Source organism: Lingula anatina, chromosome 2, assembly GCF_051362555.1.
Source record: "Lingula anatina isolate TDL-2025a chromosome 2, LinAna3.0, whole genome shotgun sequence".
Lineage (NCBI taxonomy): Eukaryota > Metazoa > Brachiopoda > Lingulata > Lingulida > Lingulidae > Lingula > Lingula anatina.
This window is the reverse complement of record NC_141768.1, coordinates 4,867,784-4,885,964: the sequence shown is the minus strand read 5'-3', so window position 1 is coordinate 4,885,964 and position 18,181 is coordinate 4,867,784. Positions and strand designations below refer to the sequence as shown.

Genomic DNA, 18,181 nt, shown 5'->3' with positions numbered 1-18,181 from the left:
AATACAGGCAACAGCATGGCCCTCTTTCATATCTCTCTTATCAAATTGGTTCAATTATCCCTCTCTCCTTATCCCATTTGCATTGCATAGCATAGGCAGCCCTTCTGCACCCTTGGCGACAGGCAGAGTTAAAAGATCACAAGTGGTTAGCAAAGCTGCTGGATACTGGGCTGAAAGCAGTCTGCAGCTCGTGTCATCTGTCTCTGTTCAACTGCACTGGATGAGTCAGGTGAAATGACAATGAACACATATTTGATGCAAAAATGTCATTTTCTCTTCCAATCAATTACCTCTAGTATATGTCACAGGACTAAGCTTTTTTTGCTGTTCAAAGGAATAGAATGTTGGCGATAACATCTTAATATTCTCACTGATGGTCTGATCTAGGGGCTTTTTTCCCATTGTCTTATTTATTAATGGAAGCAATCACATGATCTTTGTCTTCTTTTTCCCTATAGCTAGCTCTCTTTTGCTCTTATTCTATCTCAGTGCAACATGCAACTATTTTCATAGCTGTGATAATACACTAGTGACAAGGCTTCCTCAAAGTGTCCCCAACGCGTTATAAAACAGGATCAGACATTTGATATATGCACAGTACAAAATGCCGCTATCTATCGACCAGAACACCATCGTGCCCCAAGCTAATAACAATTTCCACGATATGAACTGATCAAATCACTGTGGACTGATTAAATCATTCTGTTTTTTAAAGGATGCATGAACTGGTAATGAAATAGCTGAAAAGAGGCAGGTCAGTTTATTTCTGTGAATATAATCATGAATGCTTCTGAGGCTGATCAATGTCATTCAATGAAGATGCTTCAGAGATGTCTCAATGCACAAATAACACTGATTGCCAAATTAGTTCCCATTCATAAGTGACAAATTTTAATATCACTGTAAATGGCCCTTAATAATGGTGCCTGCAAAGCCAAAAAACAGGGCATGTGGTAGACTTGTGTATCTGCATACCACAATTTGAAACGATAGTAAAAAGCAACATTAATACGTACTCTGAATAAAACAAACTACTAAGTTTTTTAATATGGTACCTTTTAGTGGTTGTCATGAAAAATGTGACTTCCTTGTTGCAATATACAATCAGCAAATCATGCACAATGCACGTGTAACTACCCAATAATGTAGAGCAAATCTTAAAATTGGGCATGGCTTTCCAGTAATGCACATGAACCACTTCTACTAGTTTTTCATGCAACTAAAATAAAGTAGCCATGTCAAGCCATAAGCAAAGTCAATCTCTCTTTCAGCCAAAAAATAACTTAAAAACTGTACCTTCTTCAAATTCTGGTCATAAAATAACCTATAAATCTGTTCCTCTGACATAGTACTGCACACACATTACATAATCATCACCCTCACTCCCATGTATGGATGCAGCTGCATGCGCAATTGCATACTTATTCAAATGGGACTGCTGAGGGATATTTATAACACAGCAAAAAGCAGAAAATATCCTTTCAAATATCATTTTTTGGGGGAATATGAAATGATGTCCTTTGTAATTTCTATAAGTTATACTAATTGAAATTATATAGCAGCATTTGATCAGGTTTTGTGGCAAAAATCTGACTTTAAATGCATCTTTAAGAAGCAGAAACTTTTAACTCACCCACCCCAACCCCCAACTCCATTTTCACTAACACATCAGGGTAGGGAAGTTTAAGGTCACTTTAACTAATAAAAACCCCAGTTACATTTCTTTTCGGTCTCTGGTATAATCACATCCCATGCCTTTGACAAACAGAGACTTTTTTCCAATTACAGGTCAAATAAATCATTTGCTGCCTGGGAACTGTCATAAGCTGGACCCATGTGTTTCCTAAGAAAAAAAATCTAATTAACAAGCCAAATGAAAAGCAGTGCGTGTCCTGGTGATCACTGAAGGATTCCAAAGGCAATAAAAACAGAAAGACCAATAACTTGCGTGATAACTTCATGCCCACACTGGTTCAAGCTGGCCTGCCCACTCACACAACTGGCTAGTTATAAAGATTAAATCATTTAAAAGATAACTCCAATACCTTAATTTCAATTTTTTTCACATAAGTTTGGGTTCTTGTTGGTCTTTGTGGGAAAAAAAATTCAAGTTATTCTGCTATCAAATGTATAGTTCAAAAAGCATGTGGTCTCTGTTCAAGCTCTCTACTAAGTGAAGCAAGATATACTACCTTTAATATAAAATGACCTTTCTTGGCAATCCATTTAACTTTGAGAAAATTGTCCCTGACAACATATATAATTCTATTCACTTGCTACTTGTATGATTGAAAAAATGTCACAGAGGAAGCAAATGTCCTCAAAATGTCCTCAAAAAAATTTTATTGGGTAAAATGAAAAACATTTTTGAATGCAGCAAAATTAATGGTCAAGACCCACTACTACACTGTCTCTCAAAGGCCCTTTACATATCCAATGATATGCTTAAATGATACAGTCTGTGTCCATTCATTTTGAGAGAGTGACAACTAATTGCCTCAGTATATTACATAGGAAAGTCACCTAAATTGAGCCTCCCTGTTCAGTGTAGCCAATTAATCAAGCTAAAAGCAGGAATTGAACTTGTTTAGAACTTGTGAAAGAGGGTAAAACTATCTGTAGTTTGATCACATGTATGTATATTTGGTAGTTACTTGGATACTTGTCTAAAACATTTATTACTTTATGTCAATGAATCAGAACTATATTTATACATACATATATATATATCTAAGTAACTTAAATTATCACTTATTGTCCTTCAATCTGGATTGTGACAGATATTCAAAATTTTCACACTCCAAAATGTTACAATCACCTGCATCAGAAAAATAACAGTAATTCACATACCCCCCCCCCCCCCCCCCCCCCCGAAAAAAAAAAGAAAATGAAAATCTAGTTATACGTATTCAGGCAATCCATGGACAAAACCCCCTCTCATTTGCAAACTTCTTATCACAAAAGAAAAAAAAGGTGAAGAACAATGAATTAAATAGAAACAGAAACTTTTTTTAAATGGTTTATAGGTTCAAGCCTTGCTAATCCAGACAGAGTATTTGGAAAGGTAACTTAAAAATAAAACTTTGGTTAAAAGTCACTGGGTTTAGGAATGATTGATGAAAACGAGAACCAAGTTAAATTAACACTTCACTAAATAACCCCTTCACATATATTTCAGAGGTGCCGGGTTCTGTTTAAAAATCAATACTGACAGGTTCCCGTCAATTTCTATCATCCAATTTACTACTTTGTTGTTTCAAATGACTCACCAAAAGAGAAAAAAAATACTCATCTAAGATACTTCCTCCAATTACATCAAAAAATAAAATTAGTCCACAACTGCAAGTAAAAATATACTACCGGGTACAGAGGTGAAACACCCTTGATACAAACACACCCTAACATTGTTAATTAAAGCAAAGAATTAATCAGAAAAAAATGTGTTTGTAATTCAGAGAACCACCAAACAAACAGGATGTCCACAGGAATGATCTTGTCAATGTTGGAACTCCCTTGTGTAGATTGCCTGTAGTACGCAATTAAGTCATTTTATGTACATCCTTATTACTGGGGCTCGACTCACTCGGTACGAACAACTTATAATGAATTATTATAGTCCCAACAACATGTCCTTGTTATTTTGCAATAATACAGTGGGTCAAGTTGTTGACGGCAGTGTTATCAACAAGCTTTCTCTTGGGTTTAAAAATTTGAATTATTACAGCTCTCATCTTTTAGTGACCTTTTAAAAAGCTGTGTCTACTGTATCCAATTCTGTTAGGGTGATCAAAGGGTGATAAATTCAACTATTTGTGTTCCCTGTTTATACGATTTTCTGTTTGTAAAATAAATCATTTCTGTGGAAGGTCCTTAATTCAAATTTAATGTAATGAAACTTTGATTCTCTAAAATATCTTGGTTTTAATATGCATTTTCAAAGCATATTAAAAACCAAGATATGTCACAAAATCCATATTCTGTATTTTTAATTTTTCTCATTACTCTCTGTTTTCATGTATTCAAAATTACCAGTTCTGGAAAACAAAACAATCCTTCCGAATTGATTTCAATTAAAAATATAGCAAAACCTTTCTAAGTTAACTACCCCCTCCAAAATTTTGAGAGACTTAGTTTTTTTATATTAAAAAAAATGCACTTAATCACAAGTTCATTTCTCAAATTCCTCATATTGTTCTTTTCAGTGCATGTCCCCAACTCTGCGGAGACAGTGAAGGTTTATGATGGGTGGATCACCAGGCATACATCTTACTGCATGGCACCCATATGTTATCTCTCTCTGTCTTGCATGATCTTTCTATACATATGTTACTGACTCCACAAGCATCCAAGACAGTAGAATGCATGGCAGTGAGCAGAATCTGAGCAACTTTCAAGCTGTTACTTGTGTACTGGACATGTCCACTCAGTGACCACACATCAGTAAGGTTACATTAGAGTGCATCTTGGCAAATAATCTAAAATAACTGATGGCAGCAAGGCGTCTCCATTTACCCCACCTTCAATAATTGCTAACCTTGCTCAAGCATCTATCTCAGTATTTTCTCAATGTATCGTGACACTAAATCGTCAAGGTGTTCCTGCTTGAGCAACTCATGGTCAGGACGACTCCAGCTCCCGCCACCAACAACAATCAATTATTGAACTGAGCAAAAAATATCTTCCTTTTCTTCCATACCAGCAACTATAAAAACCATTAGTCTCACTTACACATTTCTAAATCATGCATAATAGTAAAAGTCAAAATAATTAATAACAATTTGAAAAATGATACATTACCATATTTTGTGTTTTTTCTTTTGGATGTTTTTCTTATTCCCTGTGTAGTAGGTATCTTTCCATTTGTCAAACAGCTGTCTCCATAGGACGCTCATCTTCATTCAGACAACTCCTGGCAAATTAATTATAAACACTTTTTTTCCTACAGAATTTTGCTGGACTGTGAACTGTATCCAAGGTCCTACTGCTGGGCTGGCCTCACAGCAGACAGTTTAAAAGACACTCAGTCCAATGCGCATCAGCCTGTGAGTTCTGTTCGTAGCTATGATACTAAATGCAGATTAGTGACTTACACTGAAAATGTTTCTCTCTCTCTCCAAATTGAATTACACAAACCAAGCCTGATATCACCTGACTGAACAGAACGCCTGTCCCAGCTTTGTGTTTGCGTTTCCTAGGAGAAAATCACATCAAACCTTTATCTAGCATGCGATAATTTGCAAGGCACTTATGACTTCATCACAGTTATGTTGTTCTTGGTCCAACAAGTCTGGTGTTTTCCAACAATTTTTTTCTGTCACAGTTTTATCCACTTAAATGTGCTCATATGCCCTGATGTTTTTCTCTCTCTGGAAGTGTATTTCTAGTAATCAGTCAGTTTATATCTGTCAGCTCCAGCCAATCAGTTATTAATAGGTGCACTACCTGGGGCCCCTCCAGGAAAGCCTATGCTTGGGACAACTAAAAGCACCAAGATTAATTTCCTGTTAACTAGTTATGGAAAAAAATTCACTAAGGAAGAAAAAACTACACAACTGTATGAAGAACACTGGCGCAGCATGCACACCGGCATGAGTAAATGATTTTTGGAGGAAACTGCTGTTGCTAAGTAATTTTGAACTTTTCCAATAAGAAAGGCAGTAAATAAATCACAATCCCAAGAATAAAAGTTTATGCTGTTCAGATAAATTTTCATCATTTTTTCCACTGATGCCTGTTGAATGCCAATGCATCATAGCATGTTGTTGTGCCAGGACAGCACAGATTGAACTGACCACACAGCGCGGACATGCTACTTGTGTTGATGGATAATCTCACAGCAAAAAATGGTAGATTAACAATCTCACTGGGATGATTAGGCATTAAATCGCCAGCATACATGTGTACCATTAAGAGCAATGCAAACATTGTGCCTAATGCAGCAATGTTACTAATTTGACCATAAAATATAGCGAAAATATATGTCAGATCATTTGTTTGAGCTTGATTGTAAAACCTGTGGTTTCTACGAAATAATTTGAATTACATGTACATTATGAAATATTGAACTATTCATTGACCCTACTGTCTTAAAAATGCAAGCGATATACCTACACTTAACCAAACTTGTGTGTTCCTAGGAAGCTTACTGAAGAGAATCAAGTCTCCTAACTGTATTATATATCTAACCAGCAGGAGGAAGTTTAAAACCCCTGAAAGATATTTATCTTTAAAAGAAACAAAATTTACAAATTTATTTTTTCAAGTCTAAAGCAATGTAGATAGAAAAGTGTATGTCTGATAAACAAGGGCTTCCCTGCTTCGGATTGAAAGCTGTTGGTGTGCGTGAGTCCGTACGTAAGACATCCTGCGTTTCCACTCATTAAGTAGCTGTTAGACAGCTTCACCCTCCTTTTACCTGTGCTGCCTTGAAACACTTCCAGACAGGGATGAGGTCATAGCCTACCTATGTCTATTTATTGTTTAGTTTATGAAATCTTCCTAGCTAATTACTCATTCAATAAATGTAGCAGAGGGGTCCATCCGCTACACTGATCTCATGTAGCTGCAGCAAAAATAGCCGTTATTTTGATTTTAAACACTGAAATTTGGTTGGTGGGGGTGTAGAGGCACTAAGTGGTATACAGGTAAACAAAGAAAAGCAGACTTAAAGTGTATACTACCAAGTGGGAAAAAGTAAAGTGTGCAACAGCTGTAAAACTAAAGGTTGACTTTGAAAATCCCACCGCGCGTGCTTGCTTTCAATACCAACTCTTATATTATATATAGCCTGACAGACTTAATATAATTGACCTGAATATGTCATCAATCATAACACAATTTTCTCCTTTTTTTCTCTATTTGAGCAGGAACCAAAAAGTCACAATTCGTTTCTCTTTCTGTCAAATCTGATGTGTGACAATGTTCCTCTGCTATCCACTCTGCCTTAAAAAATCAATATGTGTAACTGACTAGCAAACTTGCCTTCCCTGGACTATACTATAGGGAAATATGTGATCACTGTATAATCGCTGATCCAACAACACATGGACAAAATTTTAAAAGCTGCCTCTCCAGTGTCTTATAAACTGGCTGAAAATAGATGAAATATTTTGTACCAATTTTCAAGCAGACTTTTATGTTACTTGAATTCCATAACCTCTTTCACTCAGGAGCAATACTAAATGGTTTTTTGGTGCCCTGAGGAAAATAAGAATAACTGATTGTCTTGATTAAACATTCCCAGAAGACATCAGCTAACTATTGTATAAGATGTAATTACTTACAAATTCCAGGCACTTTAATTTGCTAGAGGTCATTTTTTGAAGACTTAGCAGATATATGACTTAATACAAAAATACACTATCAGACAAGAAAGCAAAATGCATCTCAAAAGCAGTTGTTGAAATTTCCTCAGCTCTCCATATACCAACATATGTCACTATTCAGAGGAAGAATAAAAATCATCATATGTAGTCAAAACAATATATTACATATAACAGTGGAAATCATCCGAGATAGCCTAATTAACTTTAAAACGAGGCTGAGTGCACTGCATGATCTCATACAAGCTAAGACTAGAAAATGTGCACGAATCTACATGCAATATGGTCAACTTTTCAGTAAGAAGAGTGAAACTCTCTGTATGCCAGGAATGTTGTCATGGAAAGCAATACGTAAGTGACACGCAGGCTGTAATACTACAAAACTCAAGATAAAACACTAGCTAGTCTGCCATTATTTCTGATCCCATGCTCCTCAAAATCCTGCAAAATTTTACTTGATTTTACACTAACTTGTGAGACTTAAGTTCATCTCAGATTATTCCTATTGCCAATGTGTATACATGAAAAACCAGTGCATTTACTTCCAATATTTATATTGACCGTGCTGCTATTACAATTTTGTGCTTATCTTACTAGGTGTGGATCAAACACAAGGTGAGAAGATAAGCAGACGCTACAGTTTCTGCACAATAAGACATCTGCTTTAACATAATCTTCTACTGTAATTAACTCATCTCCTCCTTGCATGGTTTGCAAAAATCTATACATTGGTCTAGTATCACATGTATGTAATGCAATGTATCTAAGACTTATTTTGTCTAGGGGAGAAAACAAAATGTATCATCTTTTATAATATCAGGAGTTGGGGCATTAACCATCTGTAAGTTGTATCATTCAAAGATGCATTGGGCTCATTCCCAATAGGAGTACATTAGAAACAAGGTCTTGTTAAAACTGACTGCATTCAGCAGGAGTCCCCACAGGGTTGGATCAATGTCAGTAAAATGATAGTTTCTTTAGGAATGAGTCCCTAACACAAGCCCCTCTCTGCATCTACAGCAATATATGTCAAGAACCAATACTTTCACGCATTTATCTAAGAATATTTTGTGCCAAAAAGGCACTCATCCTGAGTTTCAACACAAACATCAGGATATTTTAGCACTAAAAAGGAAGTATCTAATAACATCAATGATCTTTTTTAGACTTCTTGATGTTAAGCTAGTAACCCTATTATATGTATACCAGGAAATTTGTGATGACTCATAGGAAGTAATTACACATCGATTTTGGACTAACTGTCATATCAAATAATGCAAATGATAAGACTTCTTATTGCACAAGTTCTTCCATTTGTTTAATGTAAAAATGATCAAATAGTATTTAATAACCAAATTTTGCAAGCATGCATCTGAATTCCATAAGTGATATTTCATAGCATGAAGATTTTAGCAAATCATCCTGTGGAAATACTCAATATCAAAGAAAGAAAGAACATTACATAATAATAATAATATAATAATATTGGGAAAATATAACAATTTCAAAAAATTTAGGCCAATACCAAAAGGTGTAAATTTGTACCCCACAGCCATTTCAAATTAGCATTACTGTATATTAAATTATGTGAGAGGATTATTACTGAGAACAAGGTTTTATGCTTCCCTGTTATATTTCAACAAGACATACAGGGGTTAACAACTAATATGTGATAGTCACCTTCAACTATCAAAGCTTTGTATTTTCAATGCCAATTATCTATTTTAATATGCTCAAACAAACCAGCTTAAGCTAACATATGTACAGACAAGGTATGATCAGTTTAAACATGAAGACTGACAAAATACTAGTAATGCTGAAATTTATGATACAATAATTAAATGAGCTTCTTACAGTCCAGTCCCAGAATTCTACTGTAAATACAGGGTCGAAATTATTGAAAAAAATATTAAAAAATAAACTAACTTGATATGAATGAGCGTGCATGATTCCTGCTCCTGTTCCAGCGCTCCACACACACACACACACACACACACACACACACACACACACACACACACACACACACACACACACACACACACACACACACACACACACACACACACACGGACACAGGTGATGGCAATATGTACAGTACAGTGTGTCTGTACATAAAAATGAAAGAAACGACTTCCCGACTTAATTTGTTAGCTTTTTTATAGACAAAATGAACAAATTATTTATTACAAATACAGGAACTTGGGCAAAAAGCAACAAGCCCTGTTTAATAGTGAACAGTTCAGAAATAAGGCCTGCCCTGTCAGTTGCATTTCAACGAACATATTACCTTTCCCCCTTTCTGACTGATGAGGAAATCAAGTTAGACGCAGGAGTAAACCTAGTGCCAGGTGAAAGTAAAATAGTCTGACCTATCCTGATGACACAGAACTGGTTACATGAAGGGTTAAGTGACTGACATTTCCAGAGCTGAACATTCAGAAAAAAATATGTTCAGGAAAAAAAATTGGATTCATGATCTACTGTACTACTGTGTACTGTGCATTACCTGGACCACTGAACATTTCCATGTGGCAATTCCAGAATTACAAAAAAAAAAAAAAAAAAAAAAAAAAATTCTTTCATCAGATGAATAAAAAAGTTTTCAATATATTTATACTTAAAAAACAAAAAATATGGTAAGCTGCAGTAAAAATCTTCAGTAGGTCTGTTGTTCAAGCTCATTAAATTTCTACAGTGATGTTCAGAATGTCGATTACTTTCATAACATGCACTGGCTAGGAGATGAAACTCATCATTCACTTGTCTACAAATGACATTAGGATATCAACAGACATGCATATTACCATAATTTCTAGCGCTCTTTTCCAATGCAGAAACTCACCATTTCTATTCAAAGCAGTTGTAAGGAAATATCGCTATTTATCTGAACTTTATGACAAAAATTATTTATCTGGAGTTTTAATGTCTGATGAACATTGGGATACCTGTGCAGTTCGGTTTTAAAGAGAATCATGTGTACTTTACAAACATCCTTGTGAATTAATATGCTTGTCTGCTGACATGTTTCAGAGTGAAAATTATGGTTTCAGCTGAAAAGAAGTCTAAATATTATTGTCCCAAATTGATACTTAATAAGAGGGTATAGGGCAGGGCAATTGGTTAATCAAAACCCTTCATTTTCAGAAAGGTAAACTGCACAATTTAAATGATTATGCAATAAATCACTTAAAATGGGGTTTGTAAATGATTTACACTGTAATAAATCTGATTCTTTTTTTTTTTTTTTCAAAGCAACTCTGTGATCAGTAATCAAGCAATTTTTCTCCTTGTCCATACTGAGATCAAACGCATGGTTTGACACATGTCATTTATACAAACACTTTCATGACTTCAAAATCAAAGTAAGCACATAACCTGTTGACATATCATTCAACTTCTGAAACAAGTAAGTCAGAAATGTGATATTATCAATCAATATCTTTCTCGTGCCGAATACTTCATCTTCAAAGTGACACCACTAAAACATTTAAGAGATATGTCAAAGTAGCAGACTATGACAAATCCATCTGTAAATTACCAATATGACAGAAACTTGACAGAAAAGATGCTTACAGCAATGATACAGGCCATGTGAACTGAAATTTAAATTTACCATCTGCCAAGCTTAAAACATAAAGTGCAAAATCAAAGGATCAATATATCAATAGATAAGACACAGCAAATTTTAAATGTGGTTCACTCATTCTTCAAATAGTTGATTCCACTACATAATATGTCAGATTATAATTATATTAATAATAATAATAATAATAATAATACTTAAGTCATTTACTTTCTGATAGAGTAATTAGATTAATCAACCTGGCTCACTCCAGAATACGTACTGTATCCATATAGCTTTTTGAGCAGAACTAAACAAGTAATTCACGATCAAAATTCTTCTAAACAAGGGAATTTTTATCAGTTTGGGCAGTTTTATATACAAGCCTGCATAAGTCTAGATCAATTGGACGGGGAATAAAATGACAAGCATTGCTTTGGAAGCAGCACATTGCATTAGCTGTGCCAGAGACAACTAGTACAGCCAGCTAGTACTACTCTCTTTGTAATCCAGCATGTACCAGCAGTATGCAAATGCCTCTAAAATGAATGTGAAATCTAGAACCTGATGATCAAGAGGACAACCAAATCATCCTCAATCTTTCAAAGTTTTACATGTATGGGAGTGGAGCTATTACTAAAAAGGGGTTTGTATACTCACTAGTATGGGATTGTTAGGCACTCATCTACAGTCGTGTTGCTTCTGCAGAAATGGCCAATTACAGGCATCATGGGCGATAGCATGGGCTCTGGTTCATAATCTTCAAAATTATAGAATTCTGCCTCTTCTTCTTCTTCCCCATCCTCATCCCCCTCACTGTTCTTCCTGGGCATGTTACTGTTATTACCAAGGTCAATGTGGCAGTGGTTTATATAGCACCTAATAGAGAAATTAAAAATATGGTAAGTAAATATCCATATATGTAAATATGGTGAGGCCTAGAATCAATCAGCAGTGCATGACTGGGAATGTTTAAGAAATTTAGAAAGGATAAACTGTAGAAAATGCTGCAAATTGCCATGCAAAATAGTGAGGGCACTGAGGCCCTACGTGACGTGAAATGGCAAGATATTTGGTCATCATCCCCACAATTAAGGGACCATTCCTAGACCCTATCATACTAACTATGGATCGATCTATCTCCTAGGGGATTCTCACTTAATTGCAATCAACTTAAGCGGCTCTGATGTCTATCACTCCTACTGAAGCTGCTGGGGGGTAATTATTGTTTAGCAGTTTAAGTAGGCTTGCCAGACATCTAAGCCACTTAAGCCAAAAGCAATTTAGCGAGAAACCCCCTGGAGATGGATCGATCCTGTTAAATCAATCTATGTTTGGGAACCCAGTCTAACTCAAACACTGATCTTAAGTTAATGTTGTCTTTATAAGAAAATTATCAAAAATGTTTTCAAAAATCTGTCTTATGGCATCTGTTTTCTGCCAACAATTCACCTACTTTGCTCTTAATCTTCACGAAATGCAATACTTTCCTTTAAAAACACATTAGTGAATGCCTACAGATAACCATATATATAACAGCTATAATTTGTCTAATAAAAAAAAAAGATATCCATGAATACTCTATTGCAATGTATTTTAAAGGGGTACCAGCATCAAAATGTTGGAACTTCTTTCAATATAAATCTGTCAATGGTGAAGGAGACATCATACTCTTATCTTTCATCTTACCCAAACAAGGTTTAACACTGGTCCTTAAGCTTCCTAAATAAGCTGAAGACGTATGCAAAGATGATATTTCAAGTACTATTTTGTTTGAAAGCCAATAGCTCCTAAATGTTTTTCAAATGATTACCGAGTCATAAATCATCCTATTAATGATAAGTGTTCTGTTTCCTAAGCGATTTCATTTGCATAAAGCATTATATGTCAAGCGTCTTAACATTCGGCTATAATATACACGTTGACATTCAAAACGACTATCATCAAGAAGCCCTGTGGGACGTCCAACTGTAAAGCACACTAATTTGAATCATTTTACATATACCGCATCTCTATTATATTTCACACATATTATTTTAAAGTCTTTATTTAGACAATAACTCCATTACTCAGATACCTATCTACATGTCACTTACAAAATGCTCCAAAAACCTGATAAAATCTCCCCAAAATAAGTGTCTGCTGTCACAGTTTCTGGACAGTAAACACCTGCTCCCCCCCTCTCTCCCCCAATTTTACTAACAGAGCACCATCAAAAGTCACATGGGTGACTCAAATTCATTTTGTCACTTTGATTAAATCAAATCTAAAACACTGATACAGATGCTGATAGGACAAAAATACATGTATGTAAATTATTCCAATTATGTACTTTTCCAATTTTTATTTTCTCTGAGTCATAAGTTTGTATGAAGCTGTACAAGCCAGGCAACATTGAAACATTCTACCCAAACAAAGTCTAATTCTATGACGTCACTTAAATTTTGCAATATTATCAAGTATTGATATACAGAATATATGTATTTAAATGTATAAAGATTGCTGCAGTTGTATTTATACTGTATCTACCCTAAAGTATGTTTTCTGATAGATTTTTCGAAGATAGAGTTGATATAACAAATCTTCTGTCTTAAACTAACATGATGGCTATGTAATTCTATAATGACCTCAATAAAAAATCAAGGGCATTGCTGAGGACAAGGGTTATTCATACCATCAGGTCAAACACGTAAAATCATATCCCCAAGAGGCGAGGATAAATACACACCTTCTTCATTGAATGTCTGAACAGAATCCATTACAAAAGAAACTTTAAAAAAAGAACAGAATTGGTCCTGGGTTGGGTAGAAAGGCTTTGATTAAAAAAAAAAACATCATGACCTGACAATCGGCTATCATTAAAAGGCCATAAAAACCAAGGTTTTTACACATATGTATCTTATCTCAAGTCTAAGCCTATCTGGGATGCAGGCAGAACTACAGTAATTCAGTCAACCAAGAACAAGAAAGTGTAGCAATAAAATAACAGGGGTGGATCCAGAGATATTTTCTGACAGTCTTCCAAATTATCTTTGTTGATCCATCCTCCTTTTTTGACTGTCTTCTGACAAAAAAAAAGAGATACCAGTCAATGTAAAGTTGAAAATCTGACCATCAACTGGAAGACCCTGAAGAGGGCCTCAATCTGCCACTGAATAATATGTACCGCAGAATGCTGTCACACAAATTCGGCACGTATACTAGGACTGTTCACCTTTGGGTTGATGATAATTGCGATGGTGATAGTAGCACATGATTTTATGTAAACTATTGTAGAACAGATGCGAAAAATTATGCTGCATGTTTCTAAGAAATTCAAAAATGTAGATTTGTAACAAAAATAAAGGCATTTGACAACAAATACATACCTCTCATTCTCCCTCAAGCTCTTGAGGTACACATCAACCCTGCCCTTCATCGTGTTCATGTGATATTCATAATTGATTGGACCACAGGGGTAAACTACAATCATACAGATACTGGACACCACAAAACTTTTACAGAAGGTCTTTTTATGCTCATATTTCGCATTGATTGATGTCCACTATGATGACCACATGCATGGAGGAGGGAGGGGATGTTTACTGCATTGCATCACAGTCCATAGTATTGGGTCAAGGACTCAGATGAGCCTGATCACATGATTGCAAACAATTGCAAAAGAAAACTTTGACTTAGATTATCTGCCCATTATGGTAAATAAAGAACAGAATAGAGTTTGATTATGTTCTTATCGAAGGACTGGAAAAATAGACAAAGCTGATTCATCAGATTTGGGTCACTTTATTATCACTCTTTTATCCGACCTCCATCACAGCCTAAACCACCCTAACTGCCAACTGACTAATGTCAAAGGACACACTTCACCATTACTCTTGTCTAATCTATCAATATGTCCTCAGTCTGTATCACAGGCAGTGTGAACTGAGCCCCCATGTGTCATTTTATTCTTTAATATTTTTTTTTCTGGAAGCTCCTCTATTATCTATCAGTGCCAGCCAGTGCTTAGTGTTCTGATATAATGACTACTTCTACCTGTGTGTAGCTCACTCTGTGGCTAGAAAGTGGTCTGCAGTGACATCTGCCTTCATTACACTAACCACAGGGCCTGCTAGTAGCCTGTTACAAAATTATTGTATCAATTGTGGGATTTGACATGATCAACAGGAATGCGCTCCTTGCCAGACATGTATACAGGCGATTTCATACACAGGTGATGAGTAGCGTACATCCCTGTCTGTGTTACGTAATGCAAGTCAAGCATGGCTTCATACTTAGACTGGGTTCCCATGCCTAGATCAATCAAACTGAATCGACCTATATCAAAGGGGTTTCTCGCTAAATTGCTTTTAGCGTAAATGGCTTATATGTCTGGCACCCCTACTGAAGCCACTAAACGATAGTTAATTACCCTCTAACAGCTTCAGCTTCAGATGATAGCAATTTAGTGAGAACCCCCTTGGAGATAGATCAATCCAAAGCTAGTACCATAGTTTACTGGGAATGGTCTCTCATTCCATATGCCATCGGATTGGTTGCACCAACCCCACAATTATCCTCCTCGGCCACTGATGATAGGGCTGGGTAGGGCTGGGTAGTTGTATGTACATACATAACAGCAGACGAGCTGTTGAGTGTTTTCCCAAAGGGGCCTATACTTTAATTTTTATACCATTTTAGAAACCCCTACTATCAAATTGGAATGCCTCGTGCACAAGCTTACTGCCATTCATATCAGGCGAGATGGGATTTTCTTAGCACATTTTCACACACGCACGCACACACACACACACACACACACAAAGACAAAAAAAATTAGGCAAAGTGACATACAGTATCTCCAAAATGACCCCTACTACCTTTGTTTGGACTTTTAATACCAAAATAACCTCCAACTTCAAAACCTATAGGATGTGGTAATTTAAATACAAACCAATTTCACCCCTGGTTTGAGCTGCTTTTTCCACAAGAATGATCTTCATTTCGTTTTTGAGTAGATATAAAACATTTCCTGGCAGAAAACCTTAAAGTGTTTTCCAGACTTTTAGATTTTTCATTACTTGTATGAAGTAGTATTACCAGGCAAATGATCTAATCCAGAATACAAGTTTCTGACAATGCTTTTTACTGCCGATTATCGAAGAACTGAAATTCTCAGAAGGTAAATACATATAAAAACTACAAGCCATCCTATGTCTTACTCATTTGGAACAATGCCCTGGTATTTCCTTGTGTCTAATACGTGCTTCTAGCCTCAAGGTTTTACCCTTCATTATATAATATGTCATAGTCCTAATATGCCACAGTCCTTTGCTTAAGGCATAGTTTATCAACAAAGCTGTTATATATTCAAGTAAACTTTAAAAGATATATTTTCAAATGAGACAGCAAAGCTGCTAAATGTACAGACAAAAAGCAGAAAATAATGCTTGTGCACAATGTAGTTTTTTAAAATCAATTTTGATGCAATAATACATAATGTTTAACAGTATAATTATCTCCTATTTTAAAAATGTACGTTAGGTTACATGGGCATTAAGATAATGTAACTAGCATAGGGCTTCAGTTCCAAGAAATTTTAAAGTCACATACTGGAAATGCCAATATGTGAAAAATGAAAATTTTACAAAAACTCCAAACAAAACAACCCATTAAAGCTGCTGTTTGACCTATATTGACCTGCCAAAAAGCACTCCAGAAATTTTGAGGATAAGACGTCATATTGTTTTTCATTAATTGCGTAAACAGTAAAAAGAGCATGGCTACGAGGATCCAGCACAGACAACAACTGACGCAGGTGAGGGCCATATGTACTGACACACTGTGTCTGTACATAAAAATGAATTAAAAAAAAAAAACATACTGAATCAGGGTTTAAGGTTATCTAAAAATAATACACAAACTAATATCTGATAGTCGTTTGGTTCAATTCTCCCTAAAAAAGACAAAATTGTCAAATTGCATGTGGGAAAAACAGAAGAAAATCCTGCATTCCCACTACACATCGCATTATCTTGCGTGTGAATAAGAGTCAACACAGATACAGTTTCTCAACTGTAATGCTACAACAAAGAGCACTATGAACCTACTGTGACATTTAGGATTCTATATCATAAATTGTGTACATGATTAATGATTTTAAGGACTGTGTTTCAACAGGACCTCATGCTGTGATGTTATATTTACAGATAAAATACACCATGGACAAATAATGGACGTCATTACAACAGTTACTGTCTTGGATAAAAATGGTTCCAGTAATAAAATATTTACATCTTTCCTCTGACAACAAAATGTCTATAATCAGGTATCTTTTGGATTAAGTTTGTATGATCAATAAGTTTTTTATGAATTTTTCTCTTTCACTGACAGATATATGATCTTTAGCCCATTCAACTTTTGTCAGTCAAAATTCACTGAATTCACCAAATTTTCCACTCTTAAAATATTGCACTGATCTGGTAGATCTTTAATGACTTGGTCAACCAAAAATAATCTTTTCAATGAATCAAAACAAAACATATCTAACACCACCAAATCCCCCCCCCCCCACCTCCGTTTTTTTTTTGTTTTTTTTTTTTAATGTAACATTAAAAAATTGTTCTTTTGCCGTGTGAATTCCCACAAAGGGAAGCTACTAAGGTAGCAATGATATGTAAAGGTTAACATTTATGACTTCTATAGACATTGCTTAGCATTCTTGATCTCGTGGTAAGACACGGCACTCACCAAGGGCTACCTGTCCTGACCTCCAATAGCACTTAACTTGCAAGTCATGGTTATTCCATGTTACAGTTATATTATCACTTGCCACACATTTTTAAAAGTATATACAACCCCTGGGGAAGATGCTGCCATAAAAAATGAGAATACTTATTTATCCATAAAAACAACTTGTTTATGCATATTTTCTTTTCATGTTACGACCTGCAGCGAAATCTATATTCTAGATGTGATACACATGTAATGTAATGTAACTAACTCAAGATCAATTCTTTCTTCACAAATGACAAACATGCATCCTTGAATACCATCCAGTACTTTTCAATTATGGCATTATATTGTTATCTTTACGAATATCCACCTCTTCCTTGTAACTTAATACATTATTTCAGTTTTGTTCAACGATTGGAACAAAATGAACGTGTCAACAAGACAACAGAGGTGACTGATCAGACAACCAACTTATAATAGTTGGCCTGAATTTGTACGAGTAAACATGTTGAAAAATATATAGGTAACTAAGGTGCAAGAGGACTAGAAACCATAGCCAGAGGCCCAAACAATTCCACCA

At 35.4% G+C, this 18,181-nt stretch overlaps 1 protein-coding gene across 8 annotated transcripts in view; it reads right to left on the bottom strand.

Moving 5' to 3' along the window:
- LOC106159834 (ankyrin-repeat and fibronectin type III domain-containing 1) overlaps positions 1-18,181 on the bottom strand; it is an 87,860-nt gene that overhangs the window by 51,321 nt on the left and 18,358 nt on the right. For 6 of the 8 annotated variants that reach the window (XM_087004842.1, XM_087004843.1, XM_013536247.3 and 3 more), the window contains one exon: positions 11,548-11,766. In XM_087004842.1, the coding sequence (XP_086860968.1) occupies positions 11,548-11,766 (219 nt within the window). Of the gene's footprint in view, positions 1-4,797; positions 5,350-11,547; positions 11,767-14,255; positions 14,321-18,181 lie in introns of those variants that run through there. The other 2 variants (XM_013536252.3, XM_013536253.3) reach the window with 2 other exon arrangements.